Source organism: Phoenix dactylifera, chromosome 1, assembly GCF_009389715.1.
Source record: "Phoenix dactylifera cultivar Barhee BC4 chromosome 1, palm_55x_up_171113_PBpolish2nd_filt_p, whole genome shotgun sequence".
Classification (NCBI taxonomy): domain Eukaryota; kingdom Viridiplantae; phylum Streptophyta; class Magnoliopsida; order Arecales; family Arecaceae; genus Phoenix; species Phoenix dactylifera.
Window position 1 is genome coordinate 30,824,803 of NC_052392.1, and position 18,930 is coordinate 30,843,732.

General features: G+C 37.7%; 3 protein-coding genes across 3 annotated transcripts; 1 reads left to right on the forward strand and 2 right to left on the reverse strand.

Moving 5' to 3' along the window:
• Window positions 1-1,550: 1,550 nt before the first annotated feature.
• Window positions 1,551-8,584, reverse strand: LOC103704333 (UPF0235 protein C15orf40 homolog). The gene is made up of 3 exons (XM_008787570.4): window positions 8,388-8,584; window positions 8,205-8,293; window positions 1,551-2,095 (listed from the first exon to the last, which is right to left on the reverse strand). The coding sequence occupies exons 1-3, from the start codon at window positions 8,563-8,565 to the stop codon at window positions 1,964-1,966; spliced, it is 399 nt and encodes a 132-aa protein (XP_008785792.1). The 5' UTR covers window positions 8,566-8,584; the 3' UTR covers window positions 1,551-1,963.
• A 2,502-nt stretch (window positions 8,585-11,086) lies between these two features.
• On the forward strand, window positions 11,087-14,738 carry LOC103704406 (pentatricopeptide repeat-containing protein At2g20540). The gene has a single exon (XM_008787675.4). It carries the CDS (start codon window positions 11,563-11,565, stop codon window positions 13,174-13,176), a length of 1,614 nt encoding a protein of 537 aa, XP_008785897.2. The 5' UTR covers window positions 11,087-11,562; the 3' UTR covers window positions 13,177-14,738.
• On the reverse strand, window positions 14,169-17,433 carry LOC103704334 (serine/threonine-protein kinase ATG1t). The gene is made up of 8 exons (XM_008787571.3): window positions 17,042-17,433; window positions 15,806-15,923; window positions 15,647-15,705; window positions 15,498-15,562; window positions 15,291-15,384; window positions 15,147-15,227; window positions 14,943-15,054; window positions 14,169-14,870 (listed from the first exon to the last, which is right to left on the reverse strand). The coding sequence occupies exons 1-8, from the start codon at window positions 17,312-17,314 to the stop codon at window positions 14,818-14,820; spliced, it is 855 nt and encodes a 284-aa protein (XP_008785793.1). The 5' UTR covers window positions 17,315-17,433; the 3' UTR covers window positions 14,169-14,817.
• Window positions 17,434-18,930: the final 1,497 nt, after the last annotated feature.

Consider the following 18,930-nt stretch of genomic DNA (forward strand, 5'->3'; position numbering starts at 1 on the left):
TAAAAATAATGCTATGGTGACAATTTATACGACAAATATTTCTTTCAACAATAAATACCACCATTAGAATGTGGTGCTCATCTCTCCCCATTTTCTAAAGAAAGCGTTGAGAAATTTTAATGGAATGCTCACCTGTATATAAAAATTACAAATGTTCAAAAACATCATAGTTTTCATATTTTCCATTTTTCTTATATATCTCTATAAAATGGCATAAAATGGTTCCTCTTTTGTAAAATCCACCCACTTTTTGAATACCTGCTCAATACTCCAGGATACATGTGATGGAAAATAATTCGCAGCATGATTCAGAGTCTACTGGATTCCACTTTCATGCCTTCAAGTTTGTTGGTAGCCATGAGTTCAAATCAGTGCAAGAGTGTGAGTACTAGAGCTACGTGGGTAGGCTAACTGCTCTGCCCACAAGATTTGTCAATGAGTGGGTTTCAATTAAGGCCCACACAAGCCCAATTTGCAAACAGTTGGATTTGAGCTGTGTGAAAAGTACAAGGTCTTTTTAGCAAAAAAAAGAGAGTATAAGGTCTATTTCACAGCTAGACAAGTATATTTACTAAAAAACTCACACCAAAACCTGATTTACGAGAAGAATAAGCATTGAAGAGGCATAGCGGGGGGGAGAGGGGGAGTGGGGGAAGGGGAGGGGAGAAAAAATTGGATTAAAGTTCTCCTTAATTGTTCATAAAACCACCAATCCTCTTTTTAGTACATGACAACCTCTCATTTGTTTTCAAGTACGAAGAGAGCAAATACTAGCCCAAAAACTCTTTATTAATATCATAAATTAGATTTGTGTCTAATAATCAAATTGATCACAATGAATATCCACGCGTAAAATTTGTTTCTTGATGGTTTTATAAAAATCAAATCTAAAATCTCTGGTTACCAAGCAAAGGGGTATAAACACTGGGTTTTCCATTAGATGTTTTAAATGCTTTATGGTTACAATCCCATTCTTAACCATAATTTTCAGTTTATACTTTTTTTACTGTTCTCTTGCATCAATTTCCCCTGATGGCAACTATTGGGAAGAGTTATTTAGCTATCATAACTTGGATAAGCATAATTGGTAGGTATTACACAGGAAAAATCATCAATTTCAGCAAAGTGAACTTACCCCTTGTATTTCTTCTCCAGCTTATATTTCCTCAAGCGAGATTCTGGAAAAGACAGAAATAGGAAGACATGTATCCAAAATGAACAAACTATAGGTACAAACTGTAAATGCTAGTAACAGGCAATGGGCTTTTACCTTATCAAAAAGGAGATCCCGATTCGCTCTCAGATACAGGACCAGACTCCCCAAAACAAAATATTTCAACAGATTATTTCACTGCTTCCATGCAATCTTTCTGTAAATCTATACATTTTTTCTCCCTTTTTCAATCTTTCAAGCTGGAAACAGAGACCTCTATCATGGTCATCCTAGGTCTTCCCTAAACAGGGAGTGCCCATATAAAAATACAAGAAAGATACTTCGGCTTACAAATTCCAACATTTGTAAGCTGTAACTGTTCTGACATTTGCAACAAGCCATTGAAGTCTTTTTCTACAATTCAGTTATCAAAGCACTGGTAAATATTGTCTGCATTGTCTGAAGTGATCCGACAAATGTAAAACTGGCATCAACATATTCATCCATGCCTAGCCATCATGTTATCATAGTATAGCTGTTTTAGCATTTTACGCATGGCTGATTCTAAGATCTGGCAGCTTCTCAGAGGTTCAAAAGGTTTCTATACAAGCATGAGTCAGATGACGATGATGCCAAGTTCGCAGATGGATCATACATGTTGCAGACATAAATCTAGCAAGTCAAGAATGGCAAACTGAAAAATATACAATACTCTACGGTCTTATCAATACTTGAGGTCTTCTGTAGGTTTCAGATATAATAGAAGCTTGTACATCACATGCCCATCTGGTTCAAGTACTTCGGTGTCCTTCATTGGCATTTGCAGACCTTATTCAAAGCATCAAAAACATTCTGAAGATTTGTGTCTTGGACAATCACGACTTTTTCCCTGGATTTTGAACCAGAACCAATAGATACCTGCCTTTTCTTCACTCCTAAAACCTGCATTTTATACATGGTCTGAGCTTTCAACAACTGGTCAGGCAAATCGTATATTTGATTAATTTAATATTGATATAGTTCAAGGGAAAAACCCTCATTGGAATAAAAAGTAAATTGTAGATTAGGATTGTGATTTTTTTTCCTAGTTTTCAGAAGAAATCGCCATGGTGTTTTTAGGCTTATGCGTGTTTATCTTCCTATTCAAATAAACATATGATTTCGAATAGAAAATAAAGAATAGTGAAGCTCATAGTTCCTGCAAATACTGGATATCACATCTGAAGCCACTTCGGGGATTGCAGCATCATTTGTTAACATGATTGTATTTTATCTTGTTACTCCTAATGTTCTACAGTTTTCATGGTTCCATTAACTAATTCTTGTGCTTCAGAAAAGTTTCAAAGACATGCTGTTAGGATTGATTAGGATTGTCAACTGAGAGCTTGGGATGAGATCTTGCACAACTCAACCTGCTTAAATGGATTCAAGCAAGTAGCAAGAGTACAGAAAGGACGAGAAGCAGGCAGTGATATGCGTAGCTGGGTGGGAATCACAATGCTGGATTGCAGCATCATTTTGTCAACTTGCACTTCATGTCAGTCTATCTTGATATTAGTTCTCTGTTTTATCTTTTTAAATATGGGTTAGAGCTCAGAAATCAGAAAGTTTTGAAGATTCAAACACAAAAGAATACATTACCAAAAAGGCCCTTAGATCAGATTTTTTGGATTCCCTCCATCTTTATAACCTTTGTTGTCTTTGCTTCCCCTCCAACTGATTTTCAATAAAAAACCATTGCAAGACAACTTTCAGTTTTATTACTGCTTCAACGCATTTGAAATGTTTTTATATTGTTATCTGTTTTAAGAAAATGAGAACTTAATTGTTTCATTTTCCTTTTTTTTTCTCTTGTATTAGTTTTTGTTTTCATATTTTCCAAATTTTATCTCATTAACAGTAGTAACAAGCTTGTGTCACTATTATTGTCATAGTAGAAAGTAGTAACATACTGTGTTACTCCTACTATCCTAGCAGATGTAGAAGTGATATGATTCAAGCAGAAGTCATGCTTTAATTATTACCGACACACTTTTGGATCATGTATGATGGATAATTTATTGACAACATATGCAAGTTTTAACTAGTAATTGAAATATATGAAGCCTAAATTATTTTGCAGATATTATATGAATTTGTTGCCTCCGCGGTCATCTAATTGCCTAGGCTATAGAAGGGTCCATTACCTAGGGCTGCCAAGGCTATTTGAAAAACATTAAGTTGACCAACCATGCATACCTTTTAAACATGAGTGCAGAAAATCAAGTGATGAAGCTTAATTTAGCAATCAATAATAGCTATTTTATCTTGTCAAAGCCTTAGCTTTGATTTAAGAGAAGTATATCTAGTTCTTAGCTGCTTTATCCATTACTCTGGCTTCAATAGAGGCAATATAGCCCACTGGTTGCGGCCCTCCTCCAGAAGGTGTTTCAGTCTAGGTTCAAACTCTAGAAGGTGTTTGACTCTTAGATAATAATTAGTGGCATTCTCATTGTGGTTCTTCCGCAACCTGAACCCCACAAACCACCCCCCCCCCCCCCCCCTCCCCCCAGGACGTCTATCACAAGGTTACTCTTACACAAGAGTGGCAAAATTTGGTGAGACTCGCCAACCTAGTGTTGCAGTCCAAGGACCACAAGGAGCAGTCATGCACATTCTCTTGGCTGATCGTCACTGGCTAAAGAGAAGTCAACATAGGCAGTTATCACCGACCTCTTTCAGGCCATTAGTTTGTCTATTTTTGTTTTCTTTAGTTATAGTATTTTCAAGTTGTTATTGGAATTATTTTGCTGAGTCTTAAGAGACTTTTTTAGAAGTTTCCCATGCATCAATTTGCACTGCATACAGGTGCCCCATATGTGAATTTATTTTTAATTAAGATTCCTAGATGGAATCAAACTTTGGGGAACTATAATAGCTGAACATCCCTCTTAAAATTAAAAGGATTCGGCTCCCTTTTTTTCGATCTTAACGGGGCCTGTTTGGATGTCCTCATAAGATATTCCATAGATAAAATCTCCTCTAAACTAATTCAAACAGAGACACTGCAAAATGAAGGAAGAAACTCAACCCTTGATGAATCCGCTAAGCATAAAATCACGAAAAAATCGGGATTCAATATTGACTGTAAAAGGTGATTTACAGTATTTGCTGTTTTTTAGGATTCTTAGTTCCTTAATCAGCCCAATAATAGAAATACTCATTCTCTGCACCATTTAACTTCCACTCATCACCTTCCATATTAGATTCCTATGGAATAACCAAAGCATGAGCCAAATAGACCCTAACATCGCTCAAAAAGAGGGATATGACCAGAATTAGTGGGGTGGGCTTCATCATTATTTCCTCTTTTCATTATTTCTTGTTGAAAAATGATTCTGGGCACCCGCAGGTTGCACCCGAGAAGTTCATCAGGCCCATAATGGCCAACTTAGCAATTCAACAATCAGGGGAGCCATATAGCATTACTTTTTCTTGTTTAGGAGTCCTACTGTTATAAAGAAAGGTGTCCAGCTGAGGCTATCAAAATATATTGACATTGTGGCTGGCAAAATAGTTCAAGAAGTTCATTTTGACTTGAGCAACCACTGGCCTTCCACTGCGTCTTCTTCTCCAACTCTTCTATTATTATCTCCTGTCTTCTACTCTTTTCTACTCTACTTCCCACTTTCTATGCTTTAGCACTGCTGTTAAACAGCAGGTTCTTTCAGCATAGTTAAAAAGCAGCTTCTGAAGTTGCAGGATTCAAATCTAATTAGAGATTTGAATCAATTCTTAGCTATTAATATTATATGATCCCATAACAATTCGGGGTTACATCACTTGGCCAAACAAGCCAGAAATAAACAAGGCTATGGTGGAGAGTTTCTATAAATGGGTGAGTTTGGGTTACGTAAGACTAACTCGATTATAACTGGGTCAGGTTCAATTTGGCCCTCAGACCCAACAAGTAGCCATGGGTTGGGCAAACCTTGAAATCTAGCCACAGCTCCCCATGATAGTTGTATTAGTATGGCAGGCCATGGATTAGTCAAGGCCTGGTTTTAGTGAGTAGGACAACAATGCAGTTCATGGTTAAGAACAAAACATGAAATACAAAAGAAAAAAGTGAAGAAGGATAATGCGATCAGAATTTTATTGCACAGTCCCCACCCCCATCCCTTCTTTATTAGGAAGCCAACCCTAGGTCCCCTCTTCTTGGACCTATTCAATTTTCATTTTAGAGGCAGAACTGACAAGTGCAGCCTAATTGCGTTCCATGCCGAGTATGACACGATATAAAATAAACAGGTTAATTATGGCCTAGTTTTTCAACTTGATTATAATTGGGCAGCATCTAGGTTAAGATTTTTTTTTTTTTTTAATCAAACCTAAAGTCTGGCCCGAACCAAACCCCCATTTCGCTTTCCATCATACTATTTCATGGTCAGAACACCTTATTCCTCAATTCTGTAGATATTGTTCAAACTTAATCATGAGTAAATTTTGTTATTAAGATGGTTTCTACTATTATAGGTTTATAGCCTTGCATATTCATGGAGATGTGACTTGGTTTAGCCTCAATATCTTCTAGGACCAACCTCAATTGAAGCCATCCTCATCAACTCTCACTACCTCAAGCAAAATGATGTCCTAAGATGACTTGAGTGTTATATTAGACAACTCTCTTGTGCTTCTTAATATTTAAGAATTTTAAATAATCTAAAGGACCAAGGTTTGTATTGTGTTTGACAATGAATAAGCACAAATGGAAATGAGAAAAATAGCCACAGGTTTAGCCGAGACCTATCTTAAGAATCCATGTTTAAAGGCCAAGAGATTGCACTGGCTCAAGGAAAAAGGTCCAAAGAACTTCACATGTGATTGATTTGAAAGAACCAATCATAAAGCATTACTAGTAGAGAACCAAAATCTACCAATTCTTTTCGGCAATCCAGATTTCATCTTATTCTCCAAAATCCTTTTAGTCATAAATGGAAGAAATACTCAGAAGGACATTGTCTACGAAATAAATCTCGCAGATTTCATAAGATACTGCTAACACAATGTTGACATCACAGTAGCTAAAGATGGAATATAGGATTTGATGGTGAATATCTGAAATCAGAATCAATAGAGATACCACCAAATCCCCATTGATTTGAAAATCAAATTATGGAGATTTTTTTCTATCTTTCCTTTCAGCATTTTTGTGGAGATAATCTATAAATAAATATTCTCTTTTCAACTATGACTGAATGTAGACATAAAAGAAAGATTCATAGGGATTTTAGATCTATAAATAGGGGTGCCTGGACAAGTAAATACCACCTTAGGTTGAATAAAATTGCCAATTATTTTCCCCTCATTGTAAGTTGTGGGTGTCATTCTCATTGCTTTCTTCCTCCTATCTTGCTACTATATTTGTTGGGTAGCTCTTCTTCCTTTATAGAGAGATCATCACATGCACTTTAAAGTTTAAATGAATATTTTAGTTCATGGTACCCCTTGAACCACATAATAGAAGACCTATAATACATCTACTCATGCTAATAGGATTATCTTCCGAGGTCATCCATTCTAGAAAGTCCTCAATCCCATATAAAAGGTCAATGCCTCCACTCCACCTAAATTACAGTCAAAACTATGTGCAGGCCATGAAGTGCAAGCCTACTTAGCTGCACGAAATCTAACACATACCCTAAAATTAATGCAATTACATTAACAAGAGTTACTTTCAAAGTCGCCTTTTTGTGAAAATACCGATCCCAAAATATAAACGTAAATGGCACCATCTCATTAGATTCTCAAGCAACATCTGTTGTGAGCTGAAATATCAACACTGTTGAGAAATTAACCATAACAAAAAAGTAACACCATTGAATTATTCAAGGCATGTCTTTGTAAAAGCCATTTTGATCAAAGAGGAGAATGCAAGAAGAATTATGGGGATTATAATGTTTGCTTCATCAATAAAAATGTAAAACGACAAACCACTTCTTTGTCCAAAGTGATTTCACCCAGATGTCAAGGCTTAGCTCACCTTTCAGCTTTAGAACCACACAAGTAGAAAATGCCCTTATGATCAAGTACTTTATTGGCTTTTTATCAACATGATTCAACAATGATGATTGCTCAGATTCTGCTTTGCCATAAATCCCTCCTGAAGACCCACAACTAAGTAACCTAACAGAAACATATTGATGTCAACTCAATCTCCAAATTTTGCATAATTCAACTTCAAACCACATTAAAGTAAATGCACTCTCCGTACTAAATCCCTTTTGTTGTAGTTCATTGTGCAAATAATTCAAAGTTGTTGCCTTCCAAAAGGGTGTCCTTATTCTGACTTCCTGAACTCTAGTTCTGCAACCATTAAAAGAAAATGACAAACATTTATAGTTCCCGTTACCATACTCTCCTGATTCTTTTTGGTAAACTAAAAACCCTAAAGTTGCAAAAATCTCCAACAAAATGTTCCTGATTTCAGGCTTCTAAATTAACCAACAAAGCATCAAACACTTTGGCTTGTGTTTTGTTCTCATCATCTTTCTCAAACTAGGGATGGCTACTTTTTTGATGTATTTCTCCAATATTACTCCTTGAGAGAAATCAACTAATTATTCTTGAGATAATCAAAGTAAATGAAATATAGCACATGTACAGGTCAACTTGATCTGAAAAACCAGAATTGCCTTTGGAATTATTGCCTATGTTAATGTAACCTCATCTTGTAACACAATCCCCATCCAGATGTGAGACTTACTCTTTTATTCATAGCTTTAAGCAAATGACATTCCCTTCCAACTCTTCTCCCTATCAGTAGGTTGAGAACTCCTAACCAAATCTACAACTTAAAACAAAGGAAAGACCACAATAATATCGTTCCTAATGACTCCACTGCTCGGAAACCAGAATATAAGATAGCCTCTTCTCCCCCCAAGAGGTCCCAACCCATAAACCACCCATGAACTCAACTTCAAAGACCGCAAGATGATAAATTATACAAATTACAAGGAAAACGTAATTTTGAGAAAATTAAGAAAAAAAACTTTCGATTTAGGGGGCTAACCGAGCTGATGTAGTCGACCAACGCCGCGTTGGCTTCCCCGTCCCTCGCCGGAGCGTCGATCTGCACGCCCAGCGCCTCGTCGCCGAAATCTGAGGCCGACGGACGGAAGGAAAACTAGGGTTTTAATGCGACAAAATAGCAATAGGTGATCAAAAGGAGGGGGGTTGAGGAGAGGGAGCGAACCTGTGATCGTGGCGACCTTAGAGCCCGGTTTGGCGTGGACGGTTATGGCGACGGAGGAGGTGGGTAGGAGGCGGAGGCAGGCGGGAATTCCTGCCGGCGCTGCCGGGGCGATGGAGGCCGGAGCGGCGGAGTCGCCTTTCGCTTTGCCTCGTTTGGACGGTGCCATTCTCTTGAACATAGGTACCGCACCACCACCGTGGAGTACTAGTTCCCAATAAACACGGCATATGATATGCCGTCTTCTGCGAGAGAGATACGGCCGTCACGCCCCACCGTGAAGCTGATTCCTGACTCAAACTTGAGCCGACCCTAAACTGGACCGGACAGAGAACAAATGGATCGGAATCAAAGTCAGGCTTACTGAACTTTGAGATTGGGTTTGGAATTGAGATTTATATATACACACACACACACACATACATACATATATATATATATATATATATATATATATACTATAAGTGCTTTATATATATATTCTTCTAAATATACAAAATTGTATGATTATTCTTATAAAGTTGTTATTTGTATGTATACTTACATAAATACTTGTTTTGCATGTATACTTTTTTTTTATTTCTTTTTTTATATGTGTATCTATACCATCTAATGCCGTTAAAAAAATAAGTAGTTTAAAATTAAAATGATTGAAATACTTTTAATGAGTAGACATACAAAAAATATATATGTATAAAGATATCTATGCAAATAGCAACTTTGCGAGAGTAATTATCCAATTTCGCATATTTAAGATAAAAGCTTAGTTAGATTTGCCAAGTCTTTTATAATCCAATTATATCGCAGTGGAATGAAATAAAGGCTGGTTTGGGTTGTATCTTTTGCATGAAAAAATGATTAATATTTTTTCACAATATCGACTATTGGATTGCACATTACAAATCTCAAGGCACTCCGAACTCTCTCATTCATTTGTCTGTGCAAATCTCGAAGTGACCATTGTGCAATCTAATAGTGGATTCATGCAAAAGGAGGGAAATCATTCTTTCGCGCAAAAGATACAACTCTTGTCCATGATGACCAAGGTCATAAGTGAAGCTAGAGGCCATCCTCTTCCTCCCCTCTTTATAATAACTTTTCCTGCCCGTTGTAGCAATGGCGAATAGCTTCTAGGCCAGCCAACCGCCTCTCTACCCATCCCCTCTAGTTCTCAAGCAACCGCACCTCACTTTCGGTACTTCCCCAATTGTCAAAACCCAAGCCTTAGTTCCCTAATTCCATGTGGTTTCTTCATGAATTTTTTAAAATACCATCCCCCATTTAAAGTTCTTGTATTTAGTGACCAAAATGGGATTACCAAAGTAATCTTTGATCATTGGTAACCCATATCCTGAGGTGATTTGATCCTCGATGATCTTTGATTATTGCATTTGGTATGCTATATTCTAGTGATCGAAGATCTCTAAGTATCCATGAGTAACGTATTTGGTATTATATAAAAACCCAAGATTATTAACCATATAGTACAAAAATTACATCTGATGTCTTCCATAAAATATAATTTTTAATCAAATAATATATATATATTATTAATATATTCTATAAAAATATATTTATTAATTCTATAAAAATATATTAATTGTTATTATAGAATTAATATTTTTGTTTATGGTTATAATATATTATTATTTTAATACTACTATTTATTTTGATTGGAAAAATAAGGCAAGTGGAAGTAATCTATTAAATAATTTCAAAATTTGAAGATAGTATAAATACAAAAATTGCTATCTATGACAGTATATGATTAGTAATATATTATAGTATAATATATATTATAAATACAATATATGTAATATCAACATAATATAATATAATATAATATAATATAATATATTGATATAATATGTGAGGTATATTAAGATACCAATTTTTCTTACTGGACCGAGGGATATTTTTGTTGCTAAATTTCAACCCAAGATCACTGCATTGGGATGATCTTAGATACCCGACCTCAAGCACCGGTTTTTCATCACTAAGTTAGACAGTGATTTAATAAATGAGGATGATTTGCATCACTACTATGTAGAAATCATTATGGTGCAATCAAATATGGTGATCTCGTCGCATCCATCCACATTATCTTTAATTTTGAGATGATCATCTCATACCAAAAGCCCCATAAAGAACGATCAATCTTAATCTTGAAAATTTTATAATTCAGATTCGATTGGGCCTGTGTGCATCTCTTGTTTATTAGTAGCCCGAGACGAAATTTTGGTTGAATTCACTCGTGGTTTCTATTTTCGTGACTCTAATATCAATGTTACGGAATCTGGTTGAAATTGGTTTATTGACAAGGAGTTCGTTATTAGTCCGCCAAGTATACGATGGACATGCATTTTATCAGATACGGGGCAAGTGTCATCACCTCCATAGAAGGAAGTGAACCTCCTTGTCGATCTCCACTTTTCTTTACCTCTCACATTCTTTTGCAAAGATATTTGACATCATCACATAGTTCCTAGGTTATTGTAACAACCTGAGATCTCATCCAAAATGGCTAGCCGAAAGATATGTTTTTGGGCTTCTTAGTTCCATATAAGTACTCAAGATCTTCTTAATAAATAATTGATATGGAACTAAATACATACCTGCACAAATTCTCACAGTCATCTTCATCTATCTTCAACAGGCTTTCTCCAACTTCTTTACCCATCTTGAGGTCCCTTTTTTTTTTCCCACATCTTAGGTGTCTGCCAATGCCAACACTTGCTTCTAGTAGCATGTTGTCTGCGAGATCCTAAGCTTCTTTCAATTGGCCTGCACGGCCAAGGAGATCAACCATGAAAACTTAGTGATTCATTTTCGATTTGTTTTTTTAATTTTCATTATGCTCAAAGTCGTCCATAGTATCTTATTCTTTGGCACGGTCTGATCAAATACTTTTCTTGCTACTAGTAAATCCCATTGTTTAAACAAGAACATCCATTTGTAATCAACAAAGCCTAGATCTGGGTTCCTTCACAAACTTCTCCAAGACCACTGCATGCTTTCAGTGTCAGAACTAAATACTTTCTCATACATAATCTTATGTGTTCATTGCCCAACATGAAGATTAGAACTAAAACCCATCTTGTCGACACTTTCAGCATCAAATCCTTCGAACAACTCCTGAGGAGCTTCTGCGATCCTTTGCAGCTCCGTTTTGCTCGGTATGAAACTCCCCACTTGGGCTATCAGAGAATTGGAAAATCGAATCATGCCGGCGTTGAGAAACTGCACCAATATGGAAGAATTGAGGCAACTCCACGCTCACATTCTGGTCTTTTCCCTTTCTCAAAGCAACTTCCTTGGAACTCAAATCATAAATATTTGCAATAGCAATCGAAGGGTAGACTATGCTGCTCTAGTCTTCAACCAAGTGGAGGAACCAAATCTGTTCCTCTACAATGCCATGATCAAAGCGTGCACCCAAAACCAGCATTGCTCTGAAGCAATCAGCCTCTACAAACAGATGTTGAATCGTCGACACGCCCAAAATTCAGTTCTTGCTGATAGATTTACCTATCCATTTGTACTGAAAGCTTGTGCCGGTCTACTTCTCCTTGTTCTTGGCAAGCTGGTTCATGTCCATATATTTAGATCCGGGCTGACCTCTAACTCTATAATTCAGAATTCGCTGATGGAGATGTACGCAAAATGTGATGATTTAGTCGATGCACGCAGAGTGTTTGATGAAATGGAGGACAGAGATGCGGTCTCATGGAATACACTCATCTCGGCGCATGCTAGGCTGGGGCAAATGAGGAAAGCTAGAGCTTTATTTAACTCGATGCCTAGTAGAACAGTGGTTTCTTGGACTGCATTGATCTCTGGGTACACCATGGCTGCTCAGTTCTTTGATGCGGTGGAGGTATTTCATCGCATGCAATTGGAAGGCTTCGAGCCTGATGATATTAGTATTGTATCAGTTTTGCCTGCTTGTGCTCAGCTAGGGGCTCTGGAGCTGGGCAGATGGATCCACGCCTGCTGTGATAAGCATGAACTGCTTCAAAAGAGCTTCATTTGTAATGCTCTTATAGAAATGTATGCCAAATGTGGGAGCATCGATCAGGCTCTTCGATTGTTTGAGGAAATGAAAGACAGGGATGTGATCTCATGGAGCACGATGATCGGAGGTCTCGCATTACACGGGCGAGCTCACAAAGCAATCGAACTGTTTGTGGAAATGGAGAAAGATGAAACAGTGAGGCCAAATGGCATTACATTTATTGGTCTCCTATCTGCTTGTTCTCATGCTGGTTTGTTGGATGAGGGGTTCAGGTACTTTGATTCGATGAAAGAGGTCTATGGTATTGATCCTGGTGTCGAGCATTATGGGTGCATGGTGGATCTTCTCGGTCGTTCAGGCTGCATTGATCGTGCAGTAGAATTTATCGAGAGCATGCCTGTTCCACCGGATGCGGCTGTCTGGGGGTCTTTGCTCAGTGCTTGCAGAACTCATGGTAATATTGGGACAGCTGTGAAGGCAATGGAATGGCTCGTTGAGCTCGAGCCAGACGACATTGGGAACTATGTCATGCTTTCGAATATATATGCAGCAGCCGGGAGATGGGATGGTGTTGCAAAGATGAGGAGAGTGATAAGGAGCAAGAGCTTGAAGAAGACACCAGGGTGCAGCTTGATAGAGGTGAACAATGTGGTTCAGGAGTTTGTAGCTGGAGATGATTCGAACCTGCAGTTTGGTGAGATATCAGGGATGCTATACTTGTTGGCCTCCCAGCTTGGCCATTATGGATATCAGAGAACAATGGAATCTAAAGAATAAGCAAAGCTTACAGATTCATCTCACAAGCTCGGCAACGATATTTGTTTTGCTCAGTAAATAACGCAAAGCTCGAAGACGAGACAGAAGAGGTAAAAGAAATTCCTCAAACAAGTGACTACACTTAAACTGCATCTCACTATACTTTTGCTTGCATGTATGTCATTGGCAAAACAAAATTGCAGTAGTCAATTGATACCATGATGCTTTATGAAGATTTTTTCTATAGAAGAAACCATGATACGCCATATTGATCCGAACCGGACGGTACGCCGTATCATATCTATTTGGTACCGATACCCTGGTACATATGGTATACCGATATTCGGTACGCTAAAAAAAATTTCGTACCATACCGTACTGATACTATGCTAGTATGGCACCAGTATGAATCCGGTACCGAGACAACGAACCTCAGAAGAAACGATATTAAACTGACCTTAAATGCTGAGAAAAATATTTGATGAGAAAGCATAATTTCTAAAAGTTACGTGTCATGATTTTTGTCCTGGATGCAGCAGATCTTGATAGCAAACCTTACCTAGACCTACCTGGTGGCTAAACTAATCCACAATGGATTCAGTGATCCTTCTTGATCATTAACATGCCATGGTTTTTAGTGTTTTCCAGCAACAAGTAGAAGGTGGCCCTGGTGAAATCATCCAACATACTTTTTATTATTGTTGATCATAATGATGGATGAAAACAAAAAATAAATGCTCTAATTTGGTTGAACCTTTCACATTAGTTATTCTGAATGCTTGATTTGCACTCGGGGAACACATGGACTGTGCACTGAACCCATAGCGAGAATCGCTTTTAGGTTAAAAACATGACCTGTGAGTTCTTTATCATTGTTCATCACAGTAATGGATCAAAATAAAAAAAACATAAACACTCTAATGGTTGAAGTTTTTGCATTAGTTACTGACAATGAAGCATCATGCGAAACTTATGGCTATGCGCTGAACAACACAGTAAAGATCACTTTGAAGTTAAAATCCTAAAGAAAAATGTCTTTGCAATTACAGATAAATACAAAATATACAATGTCTGCAAATATACTAACAGATTCATCTTACATACAACTTATACAGTGACAGAATTCCAGGATCAGCGGATCTTCAGAAAGCTGGATCCAACCTTATGGCTAGGATAGAGCCAATGCTTCGTTTCAGCTGGAGTAGGGGGATGAAGAGGAGAATGAACTGTACTTGTTTGATTTTGAAAATGATGAAATGGCCAGGTACTAAGTTACATCTTTGACAGAGTAGCCTGCATGCTTGAAACCAGGAGCATACTATTGAAGAAACCCTTCAATTGAAGCTGGAGAATATCCTTCCGTAAAAAGAATGCAATGTTGAAGCTTCATCAATCTCCAACACAAGATAAACTGAAGTGTGGAAAGCAACTGATGGAAGCATTCAATTTCATGATCGGTGCTGCCTCATGTTGTCAGGCATTGCCAGCAGGACTGATGGTAAGCTTCAAATTTTTTGAAGGCTGGACCACAATAAGCTAAATGCAGAGATCCAAAGGGCATGCCAAAGTCCAAAGATAAAAAACACCAGAATACAGCTTGATTTAGCTGAACAGTTAGCTGAAGACCTGTTGGCTGTACAACTTACTTTCTAAACAAACAACTCATATTCTCAAGAATCTGTGATGATAGAACTCATCAAATGACAGGCGTTTCACTGCAAAGGATAGAGAACTTCGTCAGCAACACATGAAACACTAGATGAAAAATTGAGGTTAAAAGTACACACCTGGGTTTTTGCACAAAAGCCTAGCACACATATCAATAGAGTCAAGATGCAAACTGGGGAGGATGAGCTGTGAAAATGGCAAGGACGTACTACTCTTTATGCTTTTTAGAAGCTGCAGAAGAAACCAACATTAAGCCAGAACAAAGGCAAAAAGGAAGGTTACAATAATGATGCAATAATCTTATTTGTAAATAGATTAGCCACCTGAACATTGTTACTGCCACGAAAAGGTGGATACCCATTCAGAAGCTCAAAGAAAATTGCACCAATGCTCCACATATCTACCTGGTTAGAGAAAGCATTTCAATTTGCTGTCATTTGAGTAGGAGGAGAGAGAGCGACTTTTACCTTGTCGTCATACTGTTGAAATTCCATAACCTCTGGAGCCATGTAGAAAGGTGTTCCACAAACTGAGTCTGCAAACTCGCCAGGATGAACAGCTCTATTTGAAAGCAGTAGGAGAACATGTAAGAATTCCTTCTGAAGATAAACAATTAGTTGTACAAAATACTCTGAATTCTGATATGGAATACTCCAGTAATTTGCTACCGATACCTTGATAGACCAAAATCAGCTATCTTTAGCACAGCATCACTGCTGGGAGTAGAAAGTAGAATATTCTGCTCCACTAACAGCAAATGTCAATGAATTATGAAGAGCATGAATTCTATAAGTAGAATTAGATGGTTAACATTGTTCTGTACCTTCGGTTTCAAGTCCCGATGGATTATGTGGTGAGCATGCATTACCTCCAAACCTGCTCCTGCAATATGAAGATAAATGAACTATTGTATCATATCCACAATATTAGTGGGACAAAAATACTTGCTTGATACTTATCAGTTCATTGATGATACAAATACCTAGCTGCTTCATGAATTTTCTGACAGTATTTTCATGCACCCTCCCTTTTTGCTGAATGTAAGTGGCTAAGTTTCCTCCGGAACAGAACTCCAAAACAAGGAATATGCATCCATCAACCTGAAATGGGAAAATATCGAGAAGCAAAAGAGTGAAAACGTAAAACTTCTATTAATGTTCATCACAGGGACCATGATGCATAACTCACAATAATGGAACTTATTTTGAATTCTACTTTGGAAGTTTTGAACATGGCTGGTGTTTGTGATAAAAAAAGCCCCAAATTATTTGGCCTTATTGATGTAAAAAGGCACCCATGTAGATATACACATAATACAATCCTCAGTAGGGAGTTGAAAACCCTTCTTTTCCACTGAATCTTCAGGTGAAACAGCTAGCTTTAAGAAAAATAAGGTGATCTACATCAATTCTATAAGTTTCTTGGAGTTTTAAATGTGTTCAGCTGTTGCATTTGATCTTATTTTCTTTCATTTTGCTCTTTTAATGGATGAAGAAACTCATGATTGGCCTTCCTTCCAACTTCCGTCATAAAAATTTTGATAGAGCCATGATGGAACACAAAATAGCCAAGGCTCCACCATCAGAATTTCTGGTAAAAACTCCGCAATGAAGCACCAGTCCTAGTTAAAAGGTATTGCCCTCCAACAACAGGTTAAGAAAAAATTTGCAAAATTTTCGTTACTTGGCAAGTTCAAAATTTCCTATTCTGAACAGCAAGCCCTGGATATAAAGCTCAAAGTTACTGATCCTCCTCCAATAAATTGCCCCCAAACCCAAAATATTCCCATGAAGCATGTGATCAGAAGCTAATGAAGTCTATTACTCTAGATATTAAAAGCCCTAAAGTTCGAGCAAACAACTCCTCAAAAGCTCCAACTATTTGATTTCCGAACTAAGAATTCAATCCAAATACCAAAACCTGGTTCCGAAACCCCAACTAGCGGCTATCCAAAAGAGCTAATGGAACCAATTTCTCGATAGAATAAACAACCAAAAACTTTCAAACTGGGAAATCAATTGAAAGCTCAAATCTTTACATTTCTGAACTATTTAATTCAGTCTAAACATCAAATCTCTGATTCATAACCCGCAAGAAGCCTCAATTTTAAGCTCTTTCCCCTCAATCAAAAGCTTTAAAACACAAGTTTAACGTCCAAATGAAATAAAAATGAGAGAAAAAAAAAAGAGAAATGAAGTGGAAAGGGAAGGAAGGGAACCTGGAAGACATCAAGGAGGCGGATGATGTTGGGATGGCAGACGCTTGCCAAGAAGTTGATCTCGCAATCGAGGCACTCCCTCAGGGTCCTGGTGAGCCCGGAGAGGCGGACCTGCTTCAAGACGACGTCCTGGCCGCTCGATCGGTGGACCGCCCTCCACACGATCGAGAACGGCCCTTCCCCTCCCAGCCTCCCCCTCACCTCGTACTCTCCGTCGCCGGCGATGGACGGCGGTGGCCGCTCCTCCGTCATCCGTCCCTCGCTCTCTCTCATCCTGGTCCCCTCTCCGCACTACAAGCCATCACTGTTCTCACGAGCCAACCGACAAGCACGATCTCAAGCGTTTTGCGAGTCCCCGGACAGCTACCCAAATGGAAGTAGACCCGCTTTTCCCCAAACCAGCGCCAAATAAACCGTCGGCTGTGATTCAGGGTTGACAATTATAGCAACCGGGCCAAGCCGGATGGACGGTAGATCAAAAATTTATCAATTTAAATTTAATTAATTTATTAAATAGATAAAATTTTAGATTTGAATGTGATAATTTTATTAAATAGATGATGTAATCAAATCTATAATAAGTAAAAATAAGTGAAATGGGGTAAATAGCGAAGCACCGCCTTTTATACTTAAAAATGGAAGTAGTTGTATTTTTGATGCAAAAGGAGGATACATCTTTCTTCGCATGAATCCATCATTAGATCACCATTGCACAGATCTCAAAGCAACTCGTACTATCATCATCCGCCTCCGCAAATCCCAAAGTGACTGATGGATGATTCAACGGTGGATTGGTGCGAATATCAATGAATATTTTTATCCAAAGATGCAACCCCACTCTACTGAAATGGGCCAGAGTTCCGTTGGGTCAACTGTCAAATTGCGTTTTCTAGGCCCAAAGCCAGTTCTGCTCCCCAAAATTTAATTAAAGATTTATCATATTTTTCCTAGGGCTCGATATACTTTTTTTTTTTCCCGTTATTATCTTCTGTTCTTAAAATCTTCCTATTATGAAGGGTTGAAAAGAAAAAGGAGGGGGTCAAATTTTAGTTGTCAAGTAGTCAAGTAGAATTATATCCTTGATTTTCTTAATTTCTCTGCATACTGATAAGTAGAAGGAAAATCACACAGAAAAAAGAGGGAATGGGTTGGTGCTCTCACAAAAATCATGACTTAAATATGTTTGAGATTAATTGGATCAACATGAGATTGCATACTCCATGGAAAAGGTGTTTTTCTTCCCTAATTTTCATATGATTCTGATTTGCTCCTCAACTTTATGGCTGAATCCTTTTTTTCACTATCTCAACAAAATGGGCTGGCACTCACTAACTTTTCAAAAAGAAACAAATCATAAACACCATAACAACATGTCAAGGATTATAGTGCAGGAAGATCAGTTTAATGGTCTAAATTAGGTTTTCACAGTGAGGGAAATAACAAAAACATGCATATTTATATACAAACACACGTACACTCAACACACACTAATCAGAAAATCAAAGCAATTATTTTTTTATGTCTTCAAAGAAAGCCCCTAGATGGCTTCCCCCCATTTTGTTATTTAACGAAATGCAAGAAAGTTAACCTAAGGTGTGTCTTGCAATCAAAATATTTTTCTTTTCGTGGCATACTATTGGGCTTGCAAAGAACGGATATGTTTCTAGGGCATTGGACGAAGCCCCAGTTGATCCTTCTAAAAGCCTTCATGCAAGCAATGGTTCATTCAGATGATTGCCTCAGAAAAATCTTTGATAGCTAGAAAAATCTATGGTTCTTATCGTGCAATTCTTGCATCTCCTAACATAATATTTTTCACTTGGGAGCCACCATCCTCTTATTTCGTTGTGATCGATATATTTTGATGGTAGCATTCAAGATGGAGGTGG

What these genes read in the sequence shown, in the direction of transcription:
- LOC103704333 (XM_008787570.4), bottom strand. Translation starts at nt 8,565, where the DNA reads ATGTTCAAGAGAATGGCACCGTCCAAACGAGGCAAAGCGAAAGGCGAC. An exon ending in TAAGGTCGCCACGATCACAG is followed by an intron (nt 8,294 to 8,387) that starts GTTCGCTCCCTC and finishes CGTCGGCCTCAG; the next exon opens with ATTTCGGCGACGAGGCGCTG. An exon ending in TGGTCGACTACATCAGCTCG is followed by an intron (nt 2,096 to 8,204) that starts GTTAGCCCCCTA and finishes TATAAAATGCAG; the next exon opens with GTTTTAGGAGTGAAGAAAAG.
- LOC103704406 (XM_008787675.4), top strand. Translation starts at nt 11,563, where the DNA reads ATGAAACTCCCCACTTGGGCTATCAGAGAATTGGAAAATCGAATCATG.
- LOC103704334 (XM_008787571.3), bottom strand. Translation starts at nt 17,314, where the DNA reads ATGAGAGAGAGCGAGGGACGGATGACGGAGGAGCGGCCACCGCCGTCC. An exon ending in GCTGATTTTGGTCTATCAAG is followed by an intron (nt 15,385 to 15,497) that starts GTATCGGTAGCA and finishes GCTTTCAAATAG; the next exon opens with AGCTGTTCATCCTGGCGAGT. An exon ending in TTCAACAGTATGACGACAAG is followed by an intron (nt 15,228 to 15,290) that starts GTAAAAGTCGCT and finishes TTCTCTAACCAG; the next exon opens with GTAGATATGTGGAGCATTGG.